Raw genomic sequence first — 22,826 nt, 5'->3', positions numbered from 1 at the left:
CATTCATTCAAAGCCCTCATGAAATTTACATGGTCAAGAGAGGCCATTTGAAAAATGCCAACCAGGTTGATTCGCTGTAGTGCTGCGGCCCTGAAATAAGATCCTCTCTCTGGGTCTCTGCGGACGGCTACCCGATCACGCTCCTCGACATCCTGCGTTGAAAATGGGCTAGCGCAGCGTTTTATAGCGGCCCCCTGTGATCTTTAAGGGTCTGAGGAAAGAATGTTGACTCTGCGAGTGAAGGTCGTCTCCATAGCTACCACTCAAGATGCCCCACACTATGAAGTCATGCTATGAGGTCATTGACCTCTCTTTACTTGCTACTTGCTACTCAGTTCTCATCGACGTCCCTCTGTCTTTAGCTTCGTGGTGAAAAATATTTACGTGTTGACTCCTCTCTCGGTCTGTATTCTCTGAATTTTAAGGTGGGTGTCAGTCAGAGATATAACTCTATGTCTGTGCCCTCAGTTTCGTAACTGATCAAAATCTTCCAGGGTTCAGTCTGGTTGTCACAATCCCGCCGCTCACCTCTAATAAAGAGATGACGTTCTACCTTTTACCATAGTCTCTTTATCTGTGGCCCACGCTGCTGTAATCCTCTAACAGAGAGTTGGCGCCAAAACCCACCAGCCTGATAAATCACACAGTCCATCCCCCTCTCCCTCTCTCTCTCTCTCTCTCTCTCTCTCTTTTTTTTTTTTTCTATTTTCATCCCCAGTGCGATACCCAGAGCGGCACAGTAGCGCTCTGCAGTCTAACGCTCTCTCTCCCCTGTCATCTACTCACTCTCCGTCTCTCTCACTCACTCGCTCACTCGCTCGCTCTCTCTCTCTCCTGCCTCAGGCACAGTGATTAAACACATAATCTAATAATCACCTCACCTCAAAAGGAAGAGGACAGACGTTTGCAGAAGGGGGTTGGGGGAGTGAAGTGAAAGGAAAAGAGAATGAAGTACCCTACGCTGCACAGTGATATGAAAATAAACGGACGTTTGAAGACATGAACTTTTTTTTGTTTGTTTTTTTTCCTGGTGCGGTGTAGTCAGTGAGTGTGCCGTGTGATATGTGGCCAGTTCATCGTGCGCTGCTGTGAGATGTAAGCGTAGTGGTCGTGTCAAAAATATTACTGAAGAGTTTTTAGAGGATTGCACCCGGGGTAAGATTAGTTTCTGAATGTCTCCCATGGCAACCAGTTATGATTTTAGAAAACCTTCAGACCTTGAAAAAGTGCAATGCAATGCCTGCGTGCACCGTGTAGTGCAGAGGGCCTAGATAATATCAAACTCTAATATCTGCTTTAGTTTAAATTTCTGGTTTTGCAATAAGGAACAATAAACTTCTGATTTTAATTCTTCTAAAAGTCTAACTTCTTCTAAATTGCCCGTTAGAATAAGAGGGTTCTTTGAGGTGAAATCAGAAAAGCCAAACGGAACAGTCTCCTGGCAGAATCATCCATAAAAAATTCCCCAATAGCTTGAAACCTGCCGGCTAGCACCCTGTTCACTCTAGATTACCATAAACTGAATCAACTTAATTAAATCAACCATCAACAGCATTTGACAGGGAGAAGTGATCAAATGAATAGCTCCAAAGCACTGATATTATCTTCCGTTATCTATGCACTACCGCCTTCAGTGCTGTCAGGACATAATCCTAAGCTGTCTGTTTCAGTCAGTCTCTCTCTTTTTTTTTTTTCTTTTCTTCTCATTTGTCTCCGACAAACAGACCTTATTCTATCTGAGGTGAAAAGAGGCACTAACATTTGCCCAGTTTTGCCAGGAGCGCAACAGGCTAATCAGGGAGCAGTCCACGGGCCTTTAAATGTACACGCGGCGTTTCCTTAGCGTCTAGAGGCTGCAGTCACCCCGCTCTGCTCGCCACTAACGTATGGTCTGTTCCGTCTCAGACGCTTTTCCCGTTCAAGAAAGATCAAAGGAAACACTGTAATCCAGGACAGAAACGTGTGTCTGTGTCCGACACGCTTCTGCATCCTCACGCTTAAGCCTGGCTTCATCGATCATGTCACTTTGCTCTATCTAACCGTGGTGTTGTTATAATGCATGACTTCTGTTTATTTTTCCAGAAACGTCATAATGCTGACAGCGTTGTCAACAAGAAAGAAACCCAAGGTAGAGGCTTTGGATCGGTTTATGTTTTTTTTTTTTTTTTAAACAATCATTTCTTCTGTTAGTTGTAAAGCTGCTCCGTTTAAACTCATTCATTCTCTCCGAGCTTAAAGGCATATGTGGAGAGAGTGGGCAGCAGCAAAATACTTCACGAACAGTCTTCTGGTTGTCCATCACAAGGGCATAGAGTGTGTTTGGAGTAAAGTTTTAAATAAATGAGACCATGAAGCAAACTGACAGTGGTGATACATCAACCATGTTAAAGTTCTCTCTCTCTTTTCTTTTCCTCTCTCTCTCTTGTTCTCTCTCCCTCACTCTCTCTCTCCCTCTCTCTCCCCCTCCCTCCCTTCCTCCCTCTATTTCTGTCTTTTTTTTTTCTTCACAGTTCTGAGAAATGGTGCCTGGGAGATTGTGCACTGGGAGAAGGTACATTACCAGATGGTGTCAGTCAACTAGCTGCCGCTACTCCATGTATTGCGATGAGGGAAAGAAAACTGCTGGCCAGAGATGAAAAACCAGAAATTCTTTACTTAGAAGGATTAGTGCACCAGGAACAGAGGGAGAATAGAATGAGAAACTGCACAAAAACGTCATAGATTAAAGACATAGTACAGCTAGACAGAAGCGCCAAAAGGAATGTTCTAGTTCTTCAAACTCAGTGTAAGGCTTTGGCTCACAGTGCATTGCTGTCCAAGGATGCGCTTGCTCGCCGCGGTTATGCCTTTAGATGTGCGAATGCATCCTTTAGGCGATTTTACATTAAGAGGGGAACCCCCCCCCCACCCCCCGTGACATGTCCACTCATCCTGAACCGGTGAAGTAGGCGCTGGCCTGTAATGAGTCCACTACTGCGTGGATGGTGAGACGCTAATGTAGCTGGACAGAGAGCAGCTTTTTATCTGTGTTAATGAAGCACTGAGCTAATTACTGTGTCAGAAATGTGTGCTTGTAATAATAAGGTGCAAAAGAAAAAGACCGGAGCCATTGTTAGCTAATGATGCGCAGAGAGACTAGATAGCAGTGTAGTCACTACACAGCCTATAGCCCGTTCTACTGTCTTTCATAACCGAAGACCAGAGATAGGAAAGGAGCAACTTTATTTACCCATCTTGTATCTGTCTTCACTTTTACCCCAGGTTTATTAATATTTCAACTGCAGTGTTAATATCCTGCATGTCACGGAGAAAACCTCATTATGCGTTCACCCATTACAACGCATAGTAAAGCTCATGGTATTGTAATGTGTAAATAATGCATGTTTTTTTTTTTATGTCACCTCACATGTAACTGAAAGGTTCTCTTTTTGATCTACTCTAATGTTACTGTGTAGTCCTTTCCACTACATGCTGTTTTTCTTTTCTAAACTAGGTTAAATAGAATGATTAATAATGCAAATGCTTACAAAAAAAACAGTTTTACTCAGCTGTGGCATGTGGTCTTATGAAACTGTCTCATCTAAATTGTAGTCTCAGATCAAATGATGTGTGTGCATATGCATATTAGTCCTTGCATATAGTAACTCTAAAATGCAGATAAAAAATGTATGTCGTTTCTTTATTTCTTACTAATTTAATGATATTGTTGTTTTGTTCTTTCTTTCTTGGTGAATTGACATGACCTGTCATATTTATTTCATACTCTGGTCTCCAGTGCGGTGGAATAATAACTAGTTTGTTTCTTACAGGTAGTGGTTGGGGATATAGTTAGAGTAAATGGCAAAGATTACATACCTGCAGATGCTATACTGCTGTCATCCAGGTAGAGGAGTTCATCTTCCAACCAGAGTCTACAAGGAAACCCCCTCCACAAACTCTCCCGATCTCTCTCTCACTCAGCTCCTCCAAGGAAGTGATGACTCGTGCACGAAAAGAGAAATAAAACGCTTAAAAATTGTTCCACGTCTGAGCAGTTAGAGCAAAAAATGTTTTGATTTCCTCATGTTATTTAATTAAATTACCTTTGTGTTCTATTTATGTATATAATTGAGATAAACAAGGACACGTACGGTATTATTTGAATCATCACTTCCTTCTGAGGGGAAATTTCTCTCATTGATTAGCCCTGACAAAACTAGTTTGTGTTATGCGTTTATCCTTTCATTCTCACATTCCATTTGCCTGCCAGGTCTAAAAATAAGCTGTTTGTTTGCTAATGGTTGTAGCGGTTATGGGTCTCGATTCTCCTCTGGACTCTCACAATCTCTCAGCAAGTCTAAGTGCTAGCTCATTAGCGTTAGTGATTCATCTTATCAGAGTCACTCGTAACAGCTGTTATACATTATAATTGGCTGGGTTTTTTTTTTGTCTGACATGGTGCAAATGGCTTTTGAGAACTGATTCAGGAGGGACGACATTGTGCTCCGTCTCTTTCTCCTCTCAGTAGAACTAAAGCATTTGTCTCTCTCTTCTGTCTCATTCTGTGTGCTCCTTCTTTTTTTCCTCTTTCCTCCTCCTCCTCCTCCTCCTCCTCCTCTTCTCATCTCCACCCATCACCCTTCTCCCCCTCCTTCTGTGTGCGATCAACACTACCACGCTCTGTCTCACCTCTGCTGGTGCATCCTGGGTAATTTAAGGTGGCAGTAGGGGAGGTAGTCAGAGCCGCCAACGGGGATCACCTCCCGGCCGACCTCGTCATTCTGTCGTCCAGGTCAGGACCAGCAGTGATGTGTGCATGCGAGTGTGTGGAGGGTTATAGGTGGACACATGCTTTTTGCAGGACAGGGCGCTTCTCGTAGTTGTCTGCCGCTGACGTCACAGCCGATTATGTTTTTGTTTTGAGCTAGCTGTGCTCTGTCTCCCCTCTGATTCAGACCGTCAAACAGGGTCCATGAATACGAGAATTTCCTGCAATTTCGCAGATACCCCTGCTGTCATTCCGCGTTCCGTTTGAGATGGAAATTTTTGTCACTTGGCAAATCATATGACATCCTGAATATAAGGCTCTAAATTTAACTTTAAGGAGGGTTGTTGGTTTTTTTTTTTGTTGTTTTAATTAAAATATTGTGCTATCAAGTCATGTTTCAACCAGTCAGTTCCATTTCACGGTTTTCATAATTGAAAATGAAATGGAGTGTACAGTAGGATGCTAACGGGGGTCTTGTTTGTGTGTGTTTGTATTGAAGCTTCTTTGAAACAAAACACTTCTCTGTTACCGACAGAGAACAGCCCCACAGACTGGGGTTCAGATGGTGTTTTCATGCCGCATAGACAATGCATGGCCTTAACCGCAGCAGCGTTTCTGATGTGACGTATTGCATGAGCTCACATCCTTGGCTGATCACAATGTAAACTACTGTGCTGAGGTCAACAATGCTCACATTGTATCTCTGGAGTTTTTTTTTTTTTTTAATCTCTTTTGTTGTTGTTGTTGTTGTGACATACTCAGAAACATAGATACTCCACAAGCGCTACAAAGAGGCTTGTCTGTCTTGTTGAATAAATAACTGTTTACGCTGACCAATCTGCTCTTCTAATCCCACAAATCCACACACAGTTTTAGTGCGGTTGTTGTTGTTGTTCTTTAGTCAGGGTGACTCTGGTGACTCAGAAAAGTTGATCCAAAGAGAAGTGAGTGTAATCACCTTGGAGAATACCATTTATGTGTCTTCTTTTGTAATGGAAGGCAAGACACATCATGTAACGGCTTTGAATTAAAGGCTATTGGCTGGCGTTTCCGCAAGATCCCTCCCACTGTAGAAGATGCCATTGATTGTCACAGTGTCCATTTGTCTGAGTTGGTGTGCTGCATTCCACCTCTGTTGCATGTGCTGTAACTGTGCTCTGAAGACAACTGAACTCCAGGCTTTTCACACAAAAAGACATGTCACTACTGATGACTATAAGTGAATTTTAGAGGACTTTTTTTTTAATGAGAAACAAATAAAATGAGTTTTGGATGAAAAGCAAATTTAAAATATTTGCACAGGGAAGTTATGATTAATGTACAATTGTTAAATGCATTATGGAGTTTAATTTTGATTTACATTATGTTTATATTAAGAGAAGTCTAGAGAGAAAATTTGACTTTTTTTTTTTTTTGGTTGTGAAGCCTGGGTTTAGTTGTCTGTCTAACCCACTTTTCCATCATGATTGCTTTAAAAATTACCCCCATAACTGTGTAGAGGGCAGATACACTGCTGTTTATGCTGTAATGCTGTCATGTTTCTATTAATATTTGGATAACCCCTGTGAATTTACACCATGGCTGACACTAACATAATACATACATTAGGTCATAGGTGTTCTCTTAATATACTTCAGAAGTATCACAGTGTAAAGTTTACTTGTGCAAGTTATTTTGCATGTTAAGATACTGGCTAAAGTCCTCTCAGCGTAAAGCTGGACTGCTACAAATGACATATTGCATAATACTATACCCATATGCTTAAAGCTAAGTTTGACTAGGATTTTATATATATATATCCCTTCAGAAGCATAGACTGTAGCTCACACCATTTCCTCCATAAATGTACCTTCTCCTTTACATCAGTGAACCTCAAGGGATGTGTTACATCGAGACGTCCAATCTTGACGGAGAAACAAACCTTAAAATCAGACAGGTGAGTGTGTTTATTCCTCACTTCGAACATACATCACCGTACGGCAGTGGCGTGATCCCTAACAGTATGTCACATCACTCCGATTAAATTCAGATGAATGTGTTTTCTTTTATGCAGGCACTCCAGACCACATCAGAAATAAAGGACATTGACAGTCTCATGCGTCTTTCTGGGCGTATGGAATGTGAAAACCCTAACAGGCATTTGTATGAGTTTGTGGGGAACATTCGTCTGGACGGACACAGGTGAGAGAATTGGACAAGCAGCTGTGATCCCCTTTTCTGGTGATGAGCAATGACTGACTGAAGATCAGCTGAGTATTTCAAGGCTCTGAAATATTGATGAGGACAAGACAGTCTCTTTTAAAGGCAACAGCGCGGTTCAAATTTAGAGACTTAACACTGCCTTTCACATGTCCCTCAGTTCAGTTTCTCTTCCCGATTACACCTGTTTTCTGTATGCATACGCGCTTGTTTGGAATGAGGAATTCCAGGAATCCGCCATGGATTGTCCCTGCCCATGTGGCTGTAGAGCTTTTTTTCTGGCACTACTATCGCTCCGTATTCCCTGTCGGATGCCTGCTGCGAATTGGAAACCAGTCTCTTAATGTAGTTACATAAATTATGATTTACTGTCCCAGTAAACAGAAGCAACCCCTGTTGTGTGTGCTTAAAATACCACATGCGGTTGTGACGTTCATAACAAGCATGCCTGCGCTGACATAATGCGAAACTCTGGCTTGTGTGACCGCGTGCCTATGCAATGAAGTTGGGACTCCGGCCCAGGGGTACAATAACAACAAGTGTCCCCTCCCATCATACAAACCACTGGCCTCAGTCCTCAGATTTTTTCCCTCTGTAATTACTCCAAGTTGCCACAGGGACCATTTCCAGCACTCTGTTCAGACCTCAAAATGCGTAATGAAAAATCTCTTTGTATCATTTGTGCGAGTTAATTTGAGCATGTAAGTCAAAATAGACCGAGTTGTGGCTCTGTATTTAATCCTGTTCTGACCTGAACGAAGACACCTCCGTATCAGATGATTTATTTAAATAGTGTTAATGAGTATTGTTATAATATTGAAGGATTGAGACACTGTAAAAACCCTCAGTGTTCCTTCACCAGTACGGTTCCTCTGGGACCAGACCAGATCTTGCTTAGAGGGGCCCAGCTGAGAAACACACAGTGGGTGCATGGCATTGTGGTCTACACGGGACATGATACCAAACTAATGCAGGTGAGCTCTCTACTCTCTCACTAATCTCCCGCTTCACAAACCGTGAGCTGAGCTTTTTGGGACTTTGTTTTTAATTCTGAGATATTTTGTATGTGAAAATATTGTATATCGTACATTGTATATTCATGTAAATTAATTCATGTTACGTTTATGTTGGGTGTATATCATGTTTTTGTGGGGTGTGTCATGTTTATGTCATCATGTGTTAGGCTCTGTACAAACTGTGAAAACAAATTTCCTTGCAAAAGTATCTATCTATCTATCTATCTATCTATCTATCTATCTATCTATCTATCTATCTATCTAGTTTCCGTGTTTAGATGATTTCAATGTCAGTTATTCAGTAAGAATATGTTGTGGTAATTTCTTTGATATAGATATCTTAGCTGTCTAGCCTACATGTCTACAGGGTTTTTTGTTTTTTTTTTTTTTTTGTTAATTTAATCTTGTCCGGGCCTTCCTAAGCTAACCACCCAAATTTACTTTTTTAATTCCTTCGCAGAACTCTACCAGGCCCCCTCTGAAGCTGTCTAACGTCGAGCGCATCACCAACTTTCAGATCCTGGTGCTGTTTGGCTGCCTGCTGGCCATATCTTTATTCTGCTCCGTCGGTCAGAGCATCTGGAAATACCAGTACGGCAATGACGCCTGGTACATGGACCTGAACTGTAAGAGCCATTGTATGAGATCCTTTACGTCGCTCACTCATCCATGACGTGCTTATTCATTTTGTTTGTTCGTTTGATTGGTTGGTTGGTTGGTTGGATTTTATTTATTTGTTTATTTATCTCTGTTGAAGTCAGTGTTTGTTGTGCTCCCTCTGTATAAGAAATATGCATTGCAACAGAAATGATTACTTGACACAAGGGAAAAGATTGCTCTTCCCTGTAAAAGAAGTCGTTGACATGCATAGACATGTGATGTGAATGAAATGGTTGAATATCACAACGCTGCTGTATTTTATTTATTTCTTTTTTTTTGGGTTTCCTTCTAACTTTCTGTTTGATGTTTGTTTTGTGTTCTTTTTTTTTCCCTTTGTTTTCGTTGTCGTTCTTTTAACAGCTCCAGGTAACAACCATTTAAAAGCCTTGGCCATCTGTGAATGACTCTTCCTTTCTAATCCCTAATCGAAGCCCTGCCTTTGCTAAGCAAATGAAGCCCCTCCCCTTTTTGTGATTTTCCTAGTTTGTCAAGGGTAAACTGCCAACATCTGCAAACACCCGGGATGTAACGATGGGTTTCCCCCTATTCCCCCTTCCAGTTTTTCCCCCTTACACTGTCTAGAACCTTCTTAGTGCCCGATCTGAACAATGCTTTTTTTTTTTCTTTTTAAATCTCTCCCCTTCCTCCATTTTGGGTGACTCATTAAGCCTTTTTGCAAGAGCCAGCCTCTGACTTGGCCCTTTTGCCTTTTCACTGCAAATGAGGCACGACACATCACTCTCTCTCTCTCCTCCGTGCTGGGGAAAGAGAGATGAGATGCCACTCGCGGACCCTTTCAGAACAGAGGCCTGATACACGTTTGCTGCTTTACATAGAAACAGAATAGCCCTGAGGGCAACCAGTGACATTTTCTAAATGCATCCTCTGCCTCGTTTTGTTGTGCGTGTGTTTAGTTTACTGGTGTAGACAGACATGGCAGCACTGGCTTGGCTAAGCGCTAGATAAGCTAATCTATGCTAATGGAGTTTTGCTACGATGCAGAAATAAGATTGTGGATTGACGTTAACTTTAAAACAATGTTTGAACAAATCAACAATTCTAAACGCTGTTAGAGGCTATGTTAGTGACAAAAGAACCCACATAAGACATCCATACTCACTTACAATGCAACATGCATTCTGATTGGAATAGCAAGAACTCTTTGGATCCGGGCTGACAGTCCCTTGCAATTAGATTAATGTGTCACCATGGCCATTACTCTTTATTTAAATAGGCTTGTATAGGAAAAGTTGTTTGTGTCAAAATCGATTCAAGCTTGTTTTATGGCCCACACTGTTCCCTCTCAATAGACTTTTAGTCTGTGTGTGTATGTGTGTGTGTGCGCGTGCGTGTGTGTGTCTGTGTCTGTTTGTGTGTGTCTGTGTGTGTTGCACACAATTTCAGATTGTCACTCAGTAGGGTGCTGCGATCTATCTCAGCGCTCAAGCGTAGTGTACATTAGACAGAAAGGTCCAGAAAGGACATGGAGATGTAGACAATATCTAAGGGAACAGTGGAGTCATACAGCAGCTATTCATCTGGAGATTGACTGTTGAATTATAAGGGGGTGAGACTCAGTCTACTGCAGATTGTTTTCCTAAACCTTACCAAAAAGAGAGCAATGGCACTGATTTATCTGGTCAAGCTTAATGACTGTCATATACCATTTTTGGTTGCATAAACTTTTGCAGGTCTTTGTGAGTTATGAGGTTGTTCAGCACTGATCTCTTTATCTTGCTCAGGAGTGTAAACAGGGAAGTCCCTATTGTAAAGGAATCTGCGAGGTCCAAGTCTACGTTTTAGAGTAAGATTACTGGTAGTTATCGTAATACAGCAGTTGTTTGTTTTATTCCTTTTATGTGTTTATAGCTGTTGCTAACACCTAACACAGATTTGTTGTGTTAGCATATAGCTGTCCAGTGGCATCCCGTGATGCCACTGAGTATATTAGGACAGGAGTCATACTACAATTTGGCCCATTAAGACTTAAGAGCTAAAGCTAGATTTAAGCCAGTAGACTTTTTCAGAATAATTTATGAACATGACACAAAAAAAAAAAAAAGCAGACCTGTGTCAAATATCAGCGAGTTCCCCACAAGTTAGTGAGGTAAGCAATTATGCATCATACATAATTCATTTGACTTTGACCTCTGCTTTTTTTTTTTTTTTTTTTTTATATTGTCATTATTCTTTACTGGCTTTGATCCTGGTCCGTATGCTAACAACATGACATTTATGCAGATGAGGTTAGAGATGGAGAAGCAGTCATTTGTTATACATTCATCTCCACCTCCAGCTACCCTGTAAGTGAACGTTAGGACCACTGAGTAACAGGTAGTCCAGGCTTTTCTGCTGACTGATTTCTTAAAGAAAATGCTGACCCAGCGTTTCGCATTGTGCTGAGTGTTTCACTGGCCTTACGACAGTTGGCCGTGTCTTTCACTTTAGAGTGCGGTATTTTGGCTAAATGGAGCCGGATGCTACGTTAACATGTGTGTGCATGTCCTGTGCCAGCTATTCTTTTCACACTCGCCAATACGTTAGAAAATGTGTTAGACGTTGACTTTGGGCATTCAATTAGTCAGTTAGTTATACACGCCTTCACTCTCCTCGATGATATTGTTCCTTATTGGTGTAGTTAGACATGGGTCCTACCAAATATTAATGGTGTAGTTAGCAGATGACTCCTGGGAGTAGCATCCATTTTTATCACTTTAGGTGAGATTGCATTCACTAGATCTCCCGTGCTGAAAAGACAGAGATTAAACGTCACTGTTTATTTGAGGAAAAATGATGCCACTCTCTTTTAGATATGGTTGGGAATGTGCTTTGGACTGATTCCCCCTCCTTTGCATTAAAACATTCAAACCGATGATCTTCCCTCCCACCACTAGAAATCCCTCTCTCCTCTGTGTGGTCTGAGTCTTGTCAATAGCAGTAGTCTCCATTTTGCCCTCATTACCCCTCTTGCTTTTACACTGGGAAAGGATTTCCTCTCCTTACTGCTGTAGTAGGTCACTTTGGGTCGTGAACCGCAGCAAACTGAGGACAGGTAATATGCATTCCTCGTGGGTTTTTTTTGGTAAGATAATGTTTGGTGATAATGGTTTTCTATTTTTCTTTTTTTTTTCTGTTTTCTCTCTTTTCATTTGGACTTGGGGAAGTCGTGGTTGTTCACACAGTGCTTTGTGGAGCTCATTGCTTGAATGATGCTCGTTGCCAAGGCTGCTGCTATGACGATAATGACTCTCTTTGGAAGTCTGCCCCAGTTCGGTGAAATGAATTATGGGTGCATTAATTGAAGTGAATCTAAATTCAGTGGTTGGAGGCTGATGAGAGAGGTGGGGTGGAAGAGATGTGTAATCTCAGCTAATGGCGTTTGCACAGCATTGCCGCAGCGCAACTGAAGCGTTGTGAAAACGTTGTGAAAACGTTGTTCACATTAGATGAGATCAGCTTTTTTGGCATTGTTGCTTTTTCTTTTCCTTTCCTCCCCCCCCCCCAAAAAAAAACCTATTTAACTACTCAAACTGACTGTCCCTTCTCCCTTACTCCCCCTCTTTTGTCCAAAATCTCCCCTTTGTTTTGTTGCTCAGATGGCGGAGCAGCCAACTTTGGCTTGAACTTCCTCACCTTCATCATCCTCTTCAACAATTTGATTCCCATCAGTCTACTGGTGACTCTTGAGGTCATCAAGTTCGTCCAGGCATTCTTCATCAACTGGGTGAGTGGAGTCAGGAGACCTGCAGAGTGTTCGGCGTCTGCCACAAAGATGAATCGGTGGCCAGTGTGAGAGTTCTTATAAAAGCCTTAGAGGAGCTTGAGAGAACCAGGCAGAGAGAAGCTTCAGGTCAGAAATAAAAGGGAAGCTTTATCAAAATAACCCATTTGAAGATGACAAAATTGGATTTGGGGCAAAGCCCCGTCGGCACACAGAGTACTCACACGCAGTGTGTTTGCGCTCGAGTTTTATTCCGAGTGTCACGTTTTTAGCCGTTTTTAGGAGGCGAGGAATATTGGAACTTCAGTTGTTTTTTTGGGTTTTTTTTTTTTTTTTTTTATTAAAATGTTCCTGTGCTTTAATCAGTGAGGGATAAGAGCAGACCAGACAGCGGGCTCAGCCATTAACTTTTTTTTTTTTTCTGGCCAGGATTCCAAAAAGATTGGATTGCATTCAAAAGCTATGCTGCTGTTTTTTTTTTTTTTAATGCTTAAGAGACTGTGTACCCCATTAGGACACTGATATGCTGTATGAGGCCACCAACACACCAGCTATGGCTCGAACCTCCAACCTGAACGAAGAGCTCGGTCAGGTAATAAAAAAAAAGCAGCTTCCCAGTGCGCATGCAGAAATACACCATATTGTAACTAATGGTGCAATATTAGTGGGTGGACTTTAAAAGTAGATCCTGACGCTGATTGTAATTACATCTTAATATACCATTCATCCCATTTATTTCTGTTACTGGATTGACCTCATAAGAGTAATAGAAATAACAGTTATTTTCCAGAGCATTCTTTAAATGGATATTTCTTTACTGATTGGCTGTCTTGTGTTTCTTGCGTTTCTTGGCGACAAAACAAAGGTGAAGTACATCTTCTCGGACAAAACGGGGACTTTGACCTGTAACGTCATGCAGTTTAAGAAATGCACCATCGCTGGCGTGGCCTATGGGTGAGTTTGTGTGTTTATTTACTCCACCTCTCCGCACCCTCATTAAAGGACGAGTGTACATCTGGCGCTCCCTTTACCCCCCCCCCACCCCCACCCCCACCTCCGCTTGTTAGCAGCTGCATCAGTGCGTTCCCCCGCACTGTGCTATAAATAACGAAGACACTCGGTTCCTGCACACAGAGGCAGTTTCCTTTTTTATTATTTTTATTTTATTTTGGTTTTTAACGGGTTTTTGAAAGCAGTGTGTTTTCTTCGAGAAACCGTCAGCCTTTTTTTCTCCTCTCCTTTTGTGGATGCCACTGTCTCTACAGAGCATCGCGCGATACGCTACAAAGACACTCAGTGCAGTGTGTTGATAAAAGGTTATGACCTAGCCGTGTGTCTCTCTGTGTGTGCGTGTGAATGCATGCTTATGCGTGTGTGTGTGTGTGTGTGTGCCCGTGCACGCATGTGTGAGTGTGTGTGTGTTATATGTGTTGCCTGCCATAACTTTGTGTCTGGATAAACGCTAATGGAATATATAACTGAGTGAAATGGTAGATAAACACACACACAATGTCCATGTCATATGGCTAAGTTTATCTATTCAGCCTACAGCCATCCATAGATTTTAACAGCGCATAGCTACGCTGACTCTGATGCTTCAGAGTGGATGCTACAGAAGTTTTCAACTCAGCTCTTCATATCGCTGCTGTTCTAATTAACACATAATGGGATTAATGGTGTTCTGTCATGCTGTTGCTGCTGCTGCTTTGAGGAGACATTGCTTTATAGTTTGAGAACTGCTGGGAGGCACAGTCTCTCTGTAGCCTGGCTGTGTATGTTACTGTCTGTGTGCAGAACAGTACAGAACAATGATCCAGCTCTAACTAACCTGAGCGTTACTGCCACACGACTGTGACCTGCGGACATTTCAGCGGAGTCCAATGACGAGCGATTGGGATGAAACTTTATTTGAATACCCACAATAAATGGAAATGAAAGGAACACGTTCCACTCCCGTGTCCTTCACCTTGTGTGTAGATATTTAAATGATGGGCCTGAAATCTGATTAAGAGGTAATGTCCTTGTGCAATATAAATTTTTTATACACATTTTTACAGGCAGGGAAATGTTTCAGGCTGGAGTAGATGATGAAAGGAAGATTGTGTGTGTGTGACGGTGTGTGTATGTGTGTGTGTATGTGTGTGTGTATGTGTGTGTGTATGTGTGTGCGTGTGCGTGCGTGCGTGTGCGTGTGCAAGTGTTTGTGCGTGCGCACACATTCTCTCTAAACAGTTTCTTCATTTTGCCGTGTGCCACTCATAATCTCCCCCCAGCAACAGCTCCATAATCTTAGGCCGTGACCTTTACGCCAGGCTGAATAGTAAGGTCGCATTTGCTTTTCGTGAGCGCGATGGCAATCGCATCTTCCCTCTCCGTGTCCACACGCACGCGGGGGGGGGGGGGATCTTACAGATGTCAAAGCAGAGCTTGGTCAGACGCCCTTCTTTAATCCCTCACAAATGTATTTCCTGCAAGCCGTCAGAACCAGGACACACGCCGCCTCTGCCGCCGCTCATAAATATGGATGGCACTTTTTATGGGCTTCAAATGAACGTAGTCTCTTTTGATGCTGGAATCCCAAGTCTCCGCTCCCTCGACTTCCCGCTTCCTCTAGGTTTCGTCCGTCTCTTAGAGGAGAGGCGGGTTAACGGCAGTTATCCCTTTGATGAACAGTTTTTTTTTTAAGAATGAAATGGAAAAAAAAAAAAAGAAAGAGGGGTGTGTAAAATGCGGAGGAAACACAATTAAAACATTACATTTTCACTGGATGTTGCTTTATTTTAATAGCTAGGTTTTTGTCACTTTTGTCTGCTTGTTTTCTGTTGTTAAGTGTCTTAACTCGTTTATTTTTCAGAGCATTCTTCTTTCCGTTGACGCAAGCATGCAGTACTCAACATAAAATAAAATAAAAATGTTATTTTGCCTCCACAGACTTCTCCAGCTGTAGCGTAACATCCACGGTAATTAAAGTTAAACACAAAACTAATCGTGACATCATCAGTCGTCATAAAAAAAAACAAAATAAAAAAAAAAACAAAAACTAAGCAAACTGAGCACCATTCTGATTTTAGGATGGGGTAAAGTACTAGCTTTGGTTTTTCTCGGCGCTCTGTCCTTATCCACAATCTGTCCTCCACTCCTCCGCCCAGCTCGAGAGATTAACAGTGAGCGTCGCGTGTTAACCTCCGGAGCGCCCCACTCAACAGGGTCGAGATGCCAAGTGCTATGTGACGAAAGGAAGTGACGTGATGCATCCCCCCCCCATCCCCCGATTTCTCTCTCTGTCTTACCACATAAAGCTAATTAAGTGGAGCAGTAATTAATGTAAAATCCCTCTGGGTGAAAATGTTAATTAATTGGACTGGATGTGACATGGGCGCTCTCCCAGAGACGTCGGAGGTTGAGGCCTTATGACCTAGTGTGTATGTGTGTGTGTGTGTGTGTGTGTGTGTGTGTGTGTGTGTTTCAGCTGGCAGGCTTGAGAAATGACCTGAGCTGAGAACGCCTTTCCATATGAAGCTGTAGAGTGATTATGCATCTGAGAAGATCATTTCCATTTTTCAGTGTAATCATATGGATATCAGCTTTAATGAGTTTTCACCTCATAGGTTTCATTGTTAATCTATCCACATATTTTTGTAGGATCATATTCTTTTCCCCGTGCGATGCCATGAATACATTATTTTATTGAATGAGTGTGTATGTCATTATGTTTAAGCTGCAAACAAAAGGTGGACATACGCTTTTTCGTTTTGGATGGTTGTCAGGAGTCTTCTTTGTGCCAAATACTGATATATCATAAAGCTTTTTTTTATTGGCTATGAAACATGACCTCTTCCTTGGTCCATTAGGTTTTTACTAATTGGAAACACATTAGTACGTATGGTCTTGCCCTAACTTGGCACATGATCCCGAATACTCTATCATTTGTACCCTGTGTCCCACTTAATTCGCCCCGTCAAACTCCGGTGTGTGTGTGTGTGTGTGAGAGAGAGAGACAGAGAAAGAGAGACAGAGAGAGAGAACCTTTGGTTGTGTGCCAATACCCAAAGGAACACGACAGCTCAGAGAGAGAAAATTCTAGCGTCTGATTAATGAAAGAAGGAAGACGCGGGGTAAACTGAACGACAGAGGTGAGTGGATTGGCCGTCGACAGAAAAGAGAGAAGAGAGCAGATCACTCCGTCATCACTGTCCAAGCGTTGTTCTGGGCTCTCATGTCCCTGGTCTCGGCTCGGCTGTTTCTGAAAGCACAGCCGGGGTGTGCCCCTCCCATGTTTTTCCAGGGGTGGCAGCACACATACTAGACACATGTCGAAAGGGAAGGAAACAACCTGATGTTATACCCTTTTCCCGTCCTTCTCACGTTTTCCCTTTTTAGCGGATATTCGCTTGTAACTTATTGTATAATTCTGTGTGTTTAGTTTTCGTCGGTTTCATCTGTACACCTGTGTGTTTTCATATTCAGAGTCCTAATTCGTACGTATGAGTGTGTGTGTGTGTGTGTGTGTGTGTGTGTGTGTGTGTCTGTTCCTCGGTGAACTTCTGTAATTTTCATTTTTAGTTCTGCACCTACGTACCTTACGTAACGACCCACCCCCCTCATCTTTTTGTTTGTCTTCCTTCTTTCTTTTGCCTCAGATTTCTGTGTTTTCGCGTGTCGTCTTTGACGGATACGCGCGGGGTTCTCTTGAATCCGAGATCAGGGTTCTCTTTCTGTTTTAAAAGCCAGAATACACCTCCCAAACATATTTTTTTTTTTTGTGAAGAAACAAGATGTATCTGACTCATGCCTGTAGGACTCGTGTTGCCCTATATTATCACGGAAGAATTTGCAGAAACAGAAAAACACTTTTCATAATTTAGTGAACAAAGCATTGTGCCTCATTTTCAAATCTAAATGGTAAGGGGTATCCTGAGGACGAGAGAGTGAAAGGCATCGTGCTTCTCGCTGTTGTTCTCAGTCTTCCTAATGTGCGACCCGGTATTTATTCTCTTCGCTGTCGAGACGTTGTGTTTGGATTGATTCTCGCCTTCAGTTTGCTCGCACGGAATGAACTCTCTCACTTTTCGCTCCACGTCGAATCTAAACAAATACTCTCCGCACAGTTCATGTGTTTACATTATATCAGCTTCACAGATCACAGAGTTTAAACCACTTTTCTTTTTTTTTTCTCAGATCCCCCCCCCCCCCCCTTAAAAGACATCGTGTTTCATCCCACAGAGATAAAACCCACCTGCTTGTTCTCTTTAGCCCAAATTAGAGTGTATGTTTTGGTCAGTGATGTTAGCACAATTTACGTACAGATTCCTGTAAGTAGAATTCTTCAAAAGATAAACAAACTCACTTACTTTTCAAGAAAGACTACAGAGCTGAGGGAAGATGTTCAGCTCAGTACAATAGTGTTGTAACTCTGAATACTGACACATGCATGAGACCAGCAGTTTGCCTTATGGTGAATTCTACCACTACAGGTTCAGTCCAACACGCAGTCTAAAAAGAGATGAGAATGACGATGTGAAGGTAATTTGGTTACTGTCGGTTCCTTAGAAGATGACCGCATCTTTAATCTGCTGGATGGGAAAAGAATGTGGGAGAGAAAAAAAAGCGAATGACTGGAATCCGCTGCCCCGTTCATTTGCCTCGACCTGAGATGACTCCAGGAACAGGCCACAATACCTTCATTGCCTCTCTCTGTGTGCAGTCGCTGAAGGCTAATTATCCTCCCACACTAATACCCTCCCTCCAACCCCCTTTATAGAGGTCCAGAGATTCCCGACATTATTCAGTATTATCCCTCTGAAACCTTGAGTCAAGAAATTTGGGAAACCATGTTTCTTCTGTATGTTTTCCATGTAAATGACTATATAAGGTGTTAACTAATCTTTTTTGTTGTTGTTGTTGGGGTTTTTGCTTGTTTGTTTGTTTGTTTGTTTATTTTTTGCTTGTGACTCTTTTCACTTCACTCAACAGTCATACTCCTGAACCTGAGGATGGTAGTTTTGCAGAGGAGGACTGGTAAGACCGCCATAGTCGTGTGCTTTCGCTTCTGTGGTGTGTATTGCCGTGATGCATTGTGGGAACCGTCCAAAGACCCAGTGCTTGTGTCGTAACTCTGTTCAGTGAACTTGTGTCAGCATGGTTTCATACAAAGACGCTGCTCAAAAATCGACCGAGAATTTTATTTTCCAAAAAGCTTCATCAAAGGGTAACGTGGAAAAAGTCTGACAGCAATGTGAAGCATCTAAAAATGATGAAAGATCATTTTTCCTCCCCTTTGGTCCTCTTTTATAGGTCACTCAATAAATACTTTGGTCGTCACATCACAAGCGATGTTGTGTTGCGCTAAACGAAAAGACTTTCGATGCTGCGTTCTCTCTTGTGTCCATCTGTGCAGCGTCAAACGAACACTTAACATCACAGCGCTTTTTTTGGTCTGCCACTTACTTTAAGCTTTGGGATTTGCATCCAGACAGCGAACCTCACATTCTCTTCCCTTTCGTGTTTCTGAACTATATCGGCGTCGTAAGCTGAAGGTCTAGGGAAGCCTGTACATGGAGTGTGTATGGAAGGATTGGAGAGAGTTGTTTGTTACTGCCAGGCGAGGGGGTTTTAGCTGTGGAGATAAAAGAATGAGTTTCCCCCTGGCTGTCACAGACTCATTTTATTATTTTTTAGCTTACAGACTGTGAGGGAAAGTTTCAGTGTAGACACTCTGTTCACGCAGCCTGACATTGTTAATATGGTTCATTGAAGCAACACGCACACACACACACACACACACACACACACATACACACACACACATATACACACACGCGCACACACACACACACATATACACACGCACACACACACACACACAGAGTCACAAGAGCAGTAACTAAACACAGAGTTATATTTTATTGCAAGTTGTTCCCCCTCCAGACGGCATTCATGCATAATGAATATCAGCAACCCAGAAAAAGAAAAAAAAAAAACAAAAAAAAAACTTTGCCTTTCTCCTACCAGTTCACAAACTCTCTTTAAAATCTCCCTAAACTTCCCAAACGAAGCTCTCTCATGTCTGCCGGAGAAGCAGAGATTTGTATTGCCTTTGATTTTGCACCCTAAAATTTCAAACTCTGACTTTGTTCCCGTCATACTATCCAGAAGCGTCATTTGTAAGCTATCTTTAAGCAGACTCAGTCCCTGAGAGATGTTCGGTCTTACGCATTTGGCTGCTTCGAGTTGGCGAACTAACGTCACAGCTCTGCAGTTAAAAAATTCATTCATAAACACTTTGGTCCTGTGTGATATTTTCAAAGAGATTTTATGAATGACGTGCGGCATTAACCTCATTCAAATAACCGAGAAAGCTTTGAAACCTCCTTTGTACGTGCGTTACGTAAAAAGATTTGTATGGAGTGTGATAAAAGAAGGGCACAAGTTACGCGTGTTCTTTTTCCTGGTTGTTCCTAAAGGGCCGTGTTTCCTCTGGAGACGCCTTCGGTTCTGTGGCTGCCTCAGCCCTCCTGAAAATCTCCCGCAGTGCCACCAACTTACCTTAAACCAGTGCTCATTATTCACATTATTACGAAAAAGAGTGGTCTGGCTTAAAGGCACAGAGCGCAGAGGTATCGTTTTATTAGAACGTTAAATAATTCAGAGAGTGCCGTAGACGTCTTTGTTCTCTGTCTATTGTGGAGTCACGAAGCTGACAATTGTTACTTATTCATTTGAGTTGTAAATGTGGAACTCCATTCCGCGGTGGAAAAACGCACCCCTCGGGGACCTGCAGTTGCGCTCGGGTCACGGTTTTACAGCTTTTCATCCACTTATCCTTGTCAAACATAGAAAACTCGAACAATGCATTTCAACCGCATGGGAAACACTATACCCTCAATGAAATACAATGGAACACACTGTCTTGTCATTCACTTTGGGCTTATGTGGTTTATGTCTAAAGAGTATGACTGCTGTGTAGAGGGCTGTTGCTTTGGATTTGGCTACGGAGACAGAACTTTGTCGTGCGGTTGTCGCAGGCAAGGCCATCAAGGTTGTGTAACAATAACGAGCGAGTTCCGTTGCTATGGCGATGGTTGCCCAACACGGGTTGTTGCGGATCATCAATAAAGGGGTCACACGGTGGTCAAGTAATGGCTCATAGCTCTCAAATGTCAAAGATACGGAGAGCCCTCCAAAAGGAGTATGGAAGAGATCCGGTTTCTAATGCGGGAGGTTGCTGCCAGAGCATTTTCTGAGATTAACGTGTGGTTTCCTGCTTGAATCTTGTGTGATCTGCTGTTGATTTTGAGTTTCTGCGCTCATGGTTGAACGTGCAATATGAGCTGGATGTGCTTAATCTGCACGGCCGAAAAGTGAATGTACTGTGAATGCATGATCTGTTGCTCTCTGTATGTTAAAGCTTTGAAATTAATATTAGTGTCACAGATAACTAATACATGACTAACATGACTACATGATTGAAACCAGAAAACCAACAGATATTATTGGTTTTCAGGATGCTGGACAAGGTGAATTTGAGAATCGTGTGCCTGCGTGTGCATGTGTGTGCGTGTGTGTGTGTGTGCGCGTGTGCATATGTGAGCACACACGTGTCTGGATGTGCGCGTGCATGCATCTGTGTGTGTGTGTGCGTGTGCGTGTCTGTGTGCGTGCATGTGTATGTGAGTGAGTGTGTGTGTGTATGTGCGTGTGCATATGTGAGCACACACGTGTCTCGATGTGCGTGTGCGTGTGTGTGTGTGTGTGCGTGTGTGCGTGTGCGTGCGTGTGTGTGTGTGTGTGTGTGTGTGTCTGTTAAGAGGAATGTATGCTGGCATGAGACTGGATTCTGGTGGCCATGTGCTGTAGCATATTGTCACCCCCTGAGTGTGATAGATTTGGTTTTCACACCCGTGTCCTTGTCCTTCGCGGTTTCCGACAGCCACTGCATCTGGGAGATGTTCACATTGTCCTGTCTGTCGCAGCGCTTATTTCCAGTGGATATCAGCAAGTTCTTTTTATTAGACAAAAATCATTTCCCATAGACGTAATGGAAAGAGATATATATCGAGTACTTATATGGCACCCTAAAACGTCTTGTTCAGCACTGGGCAACAGTTAACTGTTCTACAGATCTGATATACGGTTTGATGTTTATCACTGAACCAGTGATCGATTCTTTCCAGGACTGTCGTTACTGGTGAAGTATACATTAAAAATGGCTCAATTGAGTCCTCAGTTGTTGCTTGTAAAAATGACTCTGCTCACTTGTAGAAGTTAGATTGTATTTTGTATTTAGATGTATACTAGGTTATGTATTTCCTTTTAGAATCTTTTATTGCCATGGTACAATGAAAGCAGAGAAACCCATCTGCTGAGAAACTAATCGACATTTCTGTCACAAGTAGTAAAAACTTTTGAAAATGTCACAGAACAGAAAACTCTGAAAGGGAAAAATCCCCACAGTACAGGATAACTTTACAACCGACATGCACTCATCAGATAATACGCATTTCCATTATAGTTTTGGACTTGAAGATGCTTTGTAAGAATGTTTACCACAATTGGGGTTGTTTTTTTTCTCATTTCCTGTATTCTTTAATGTGGTTTTACCTTGAAAACCTGTTAATGTGGTTTTATCTTTTTAAAAACCTATTCTCTTGGCTCTCTGCAGGCACAGTTCTCAGTCGTCAGAGGAGGCAGGATTTAATGACCCAAGTTTACTGGAAAACCTCCAAAGTAATCACGTAAGTACTGTAAAGAACAGCACGGCTACTTAAGCATGCCCAGTGAGTCTGAAGTTTACACGTCCTGCCAAAAACCCAGCGTTTAAGCCTGCTCACGGGAGTCCAGGCCTAATGTCTTGACACTGTGTCTTCTTCTTCCCTGCTAACTTTGAAGAAAGATAATCGTACGGTTTTTATTGATGTGTATGGAATATTAAAAGGGTCGACTGGCGGTCCAGGAAAAGCTTTACGGTCGCACGTAATCGGCTGCGCATTTTAATATCGCGGCGTGAAACGCTTACACTTTGTGTTTGATGACGCGACAAACGTAATTCTTCCACGTACAGCTTGGTATTCGCCAAGCGGCGTTGATCTCACACGCATTTGCCCCTTTTTTTTTTTTTTTTAATCACTTTGCTTCAGGGCCTTTTAGTGTTCTTCTCCCGCGGCTCCCTGCCGGCGCGGAGCGTATCGTGTTTTGGTCAGGTGTAAAAGGCCGCCGTGGAGGGCGGCCACCTGGTGCATTGTGGAAGGGTTGGGGGGGTTGGGGGGGAGGGGAATGGAGCGTTAGCTTGATTGATTGCACAGTGGAAGAAGAGGGTGGCCGTGCAGCGTTTCGGCTCTGGCACGTCATCTTTAATTACAGTCTGTGCAGCTCTGAAGCTTTGAGGGGCTGAATTCGTCCCACTGAGATGGATTCCCTGTTATGACAGCGTCACTGTCAGCGCAGACTCCAGTTGGGCCAGATCTGTTTAATTACAGTCACCATG

The 22,826-nt window shown here is 42.6% G+C and overlaps 1 protein-coding gene across 1 annotated transcript in view; it reads left to right on the top strand.

The window, feature by feature from the left end:
* The window catches only part of atp8a1 (ATPase phospholipid transporting 8A1), an 86,325-nt gene that overhangs the window by 17,854 nt on the left and 45,645 nt on the right, over positions 1–22,826 (top strand). Inside the window, exons 5-16 of the mRNA XM_030765507.1 lie at positions 2,083–2,128; positions 2,511–2,551; positions 4,698–4,771; positions 6,614–6,683; positions 6,801–6,928; positions 7,809–7,920; positions 8,423–8,588; positions 12,219–12,346; positions 12,858–12,935; positions 13,209–13,297; positions 18,317–18,361; positions 22,005–22,077. Coding sequence (XP_030621367.1) covers positions 2,083–2,128; positions 2,511–2,551; positions 4,698–4,771; positions 6,614–6,683; positions 6,801–6,928; positions 7,809–7,920; positions 8,423–8,588; positions 12,219–12,346; positions 12,858–12,935; positions 13,209–13,297; positions 18,317–18,361; positions 22,005–22,077 — 1,050 coding nt within the window. The remainder of the gene's footprint in view (positions 1–2,082; positions 2,129–2,510; positions 2,552–4,697; positions 4,772–6,613; positions 6,684–6,800; positions 6,929–7,808; positions 7,921–8,422; positions 8,589–12,218; positions 12,347–12,857; positions 12,936–13,208; positions 13,298–18,316; positions 18,362–22,004; positions 22,078–22,826) is intronic.

The sequence above is a fragment of the Chanos chanos genome, chromosome 2 (genome assembly GCF_902362185.1).
Source record: "Chanos chanos chromosome 2, fChaCha1.1, whole genome shotgun sequence".
Classification (NCBI taxonomy): Eukaryota; Metazoa; Chordata; class Actinopteri; order Gonorynchiformes; family Chanidae; genus Chanos; species Chanos chanos.
The sequence above is the reverse complement of the archived record's forward strand: the minus strand, read 5'-3'. Positions and strand labels throughout refer to the sequence as shown.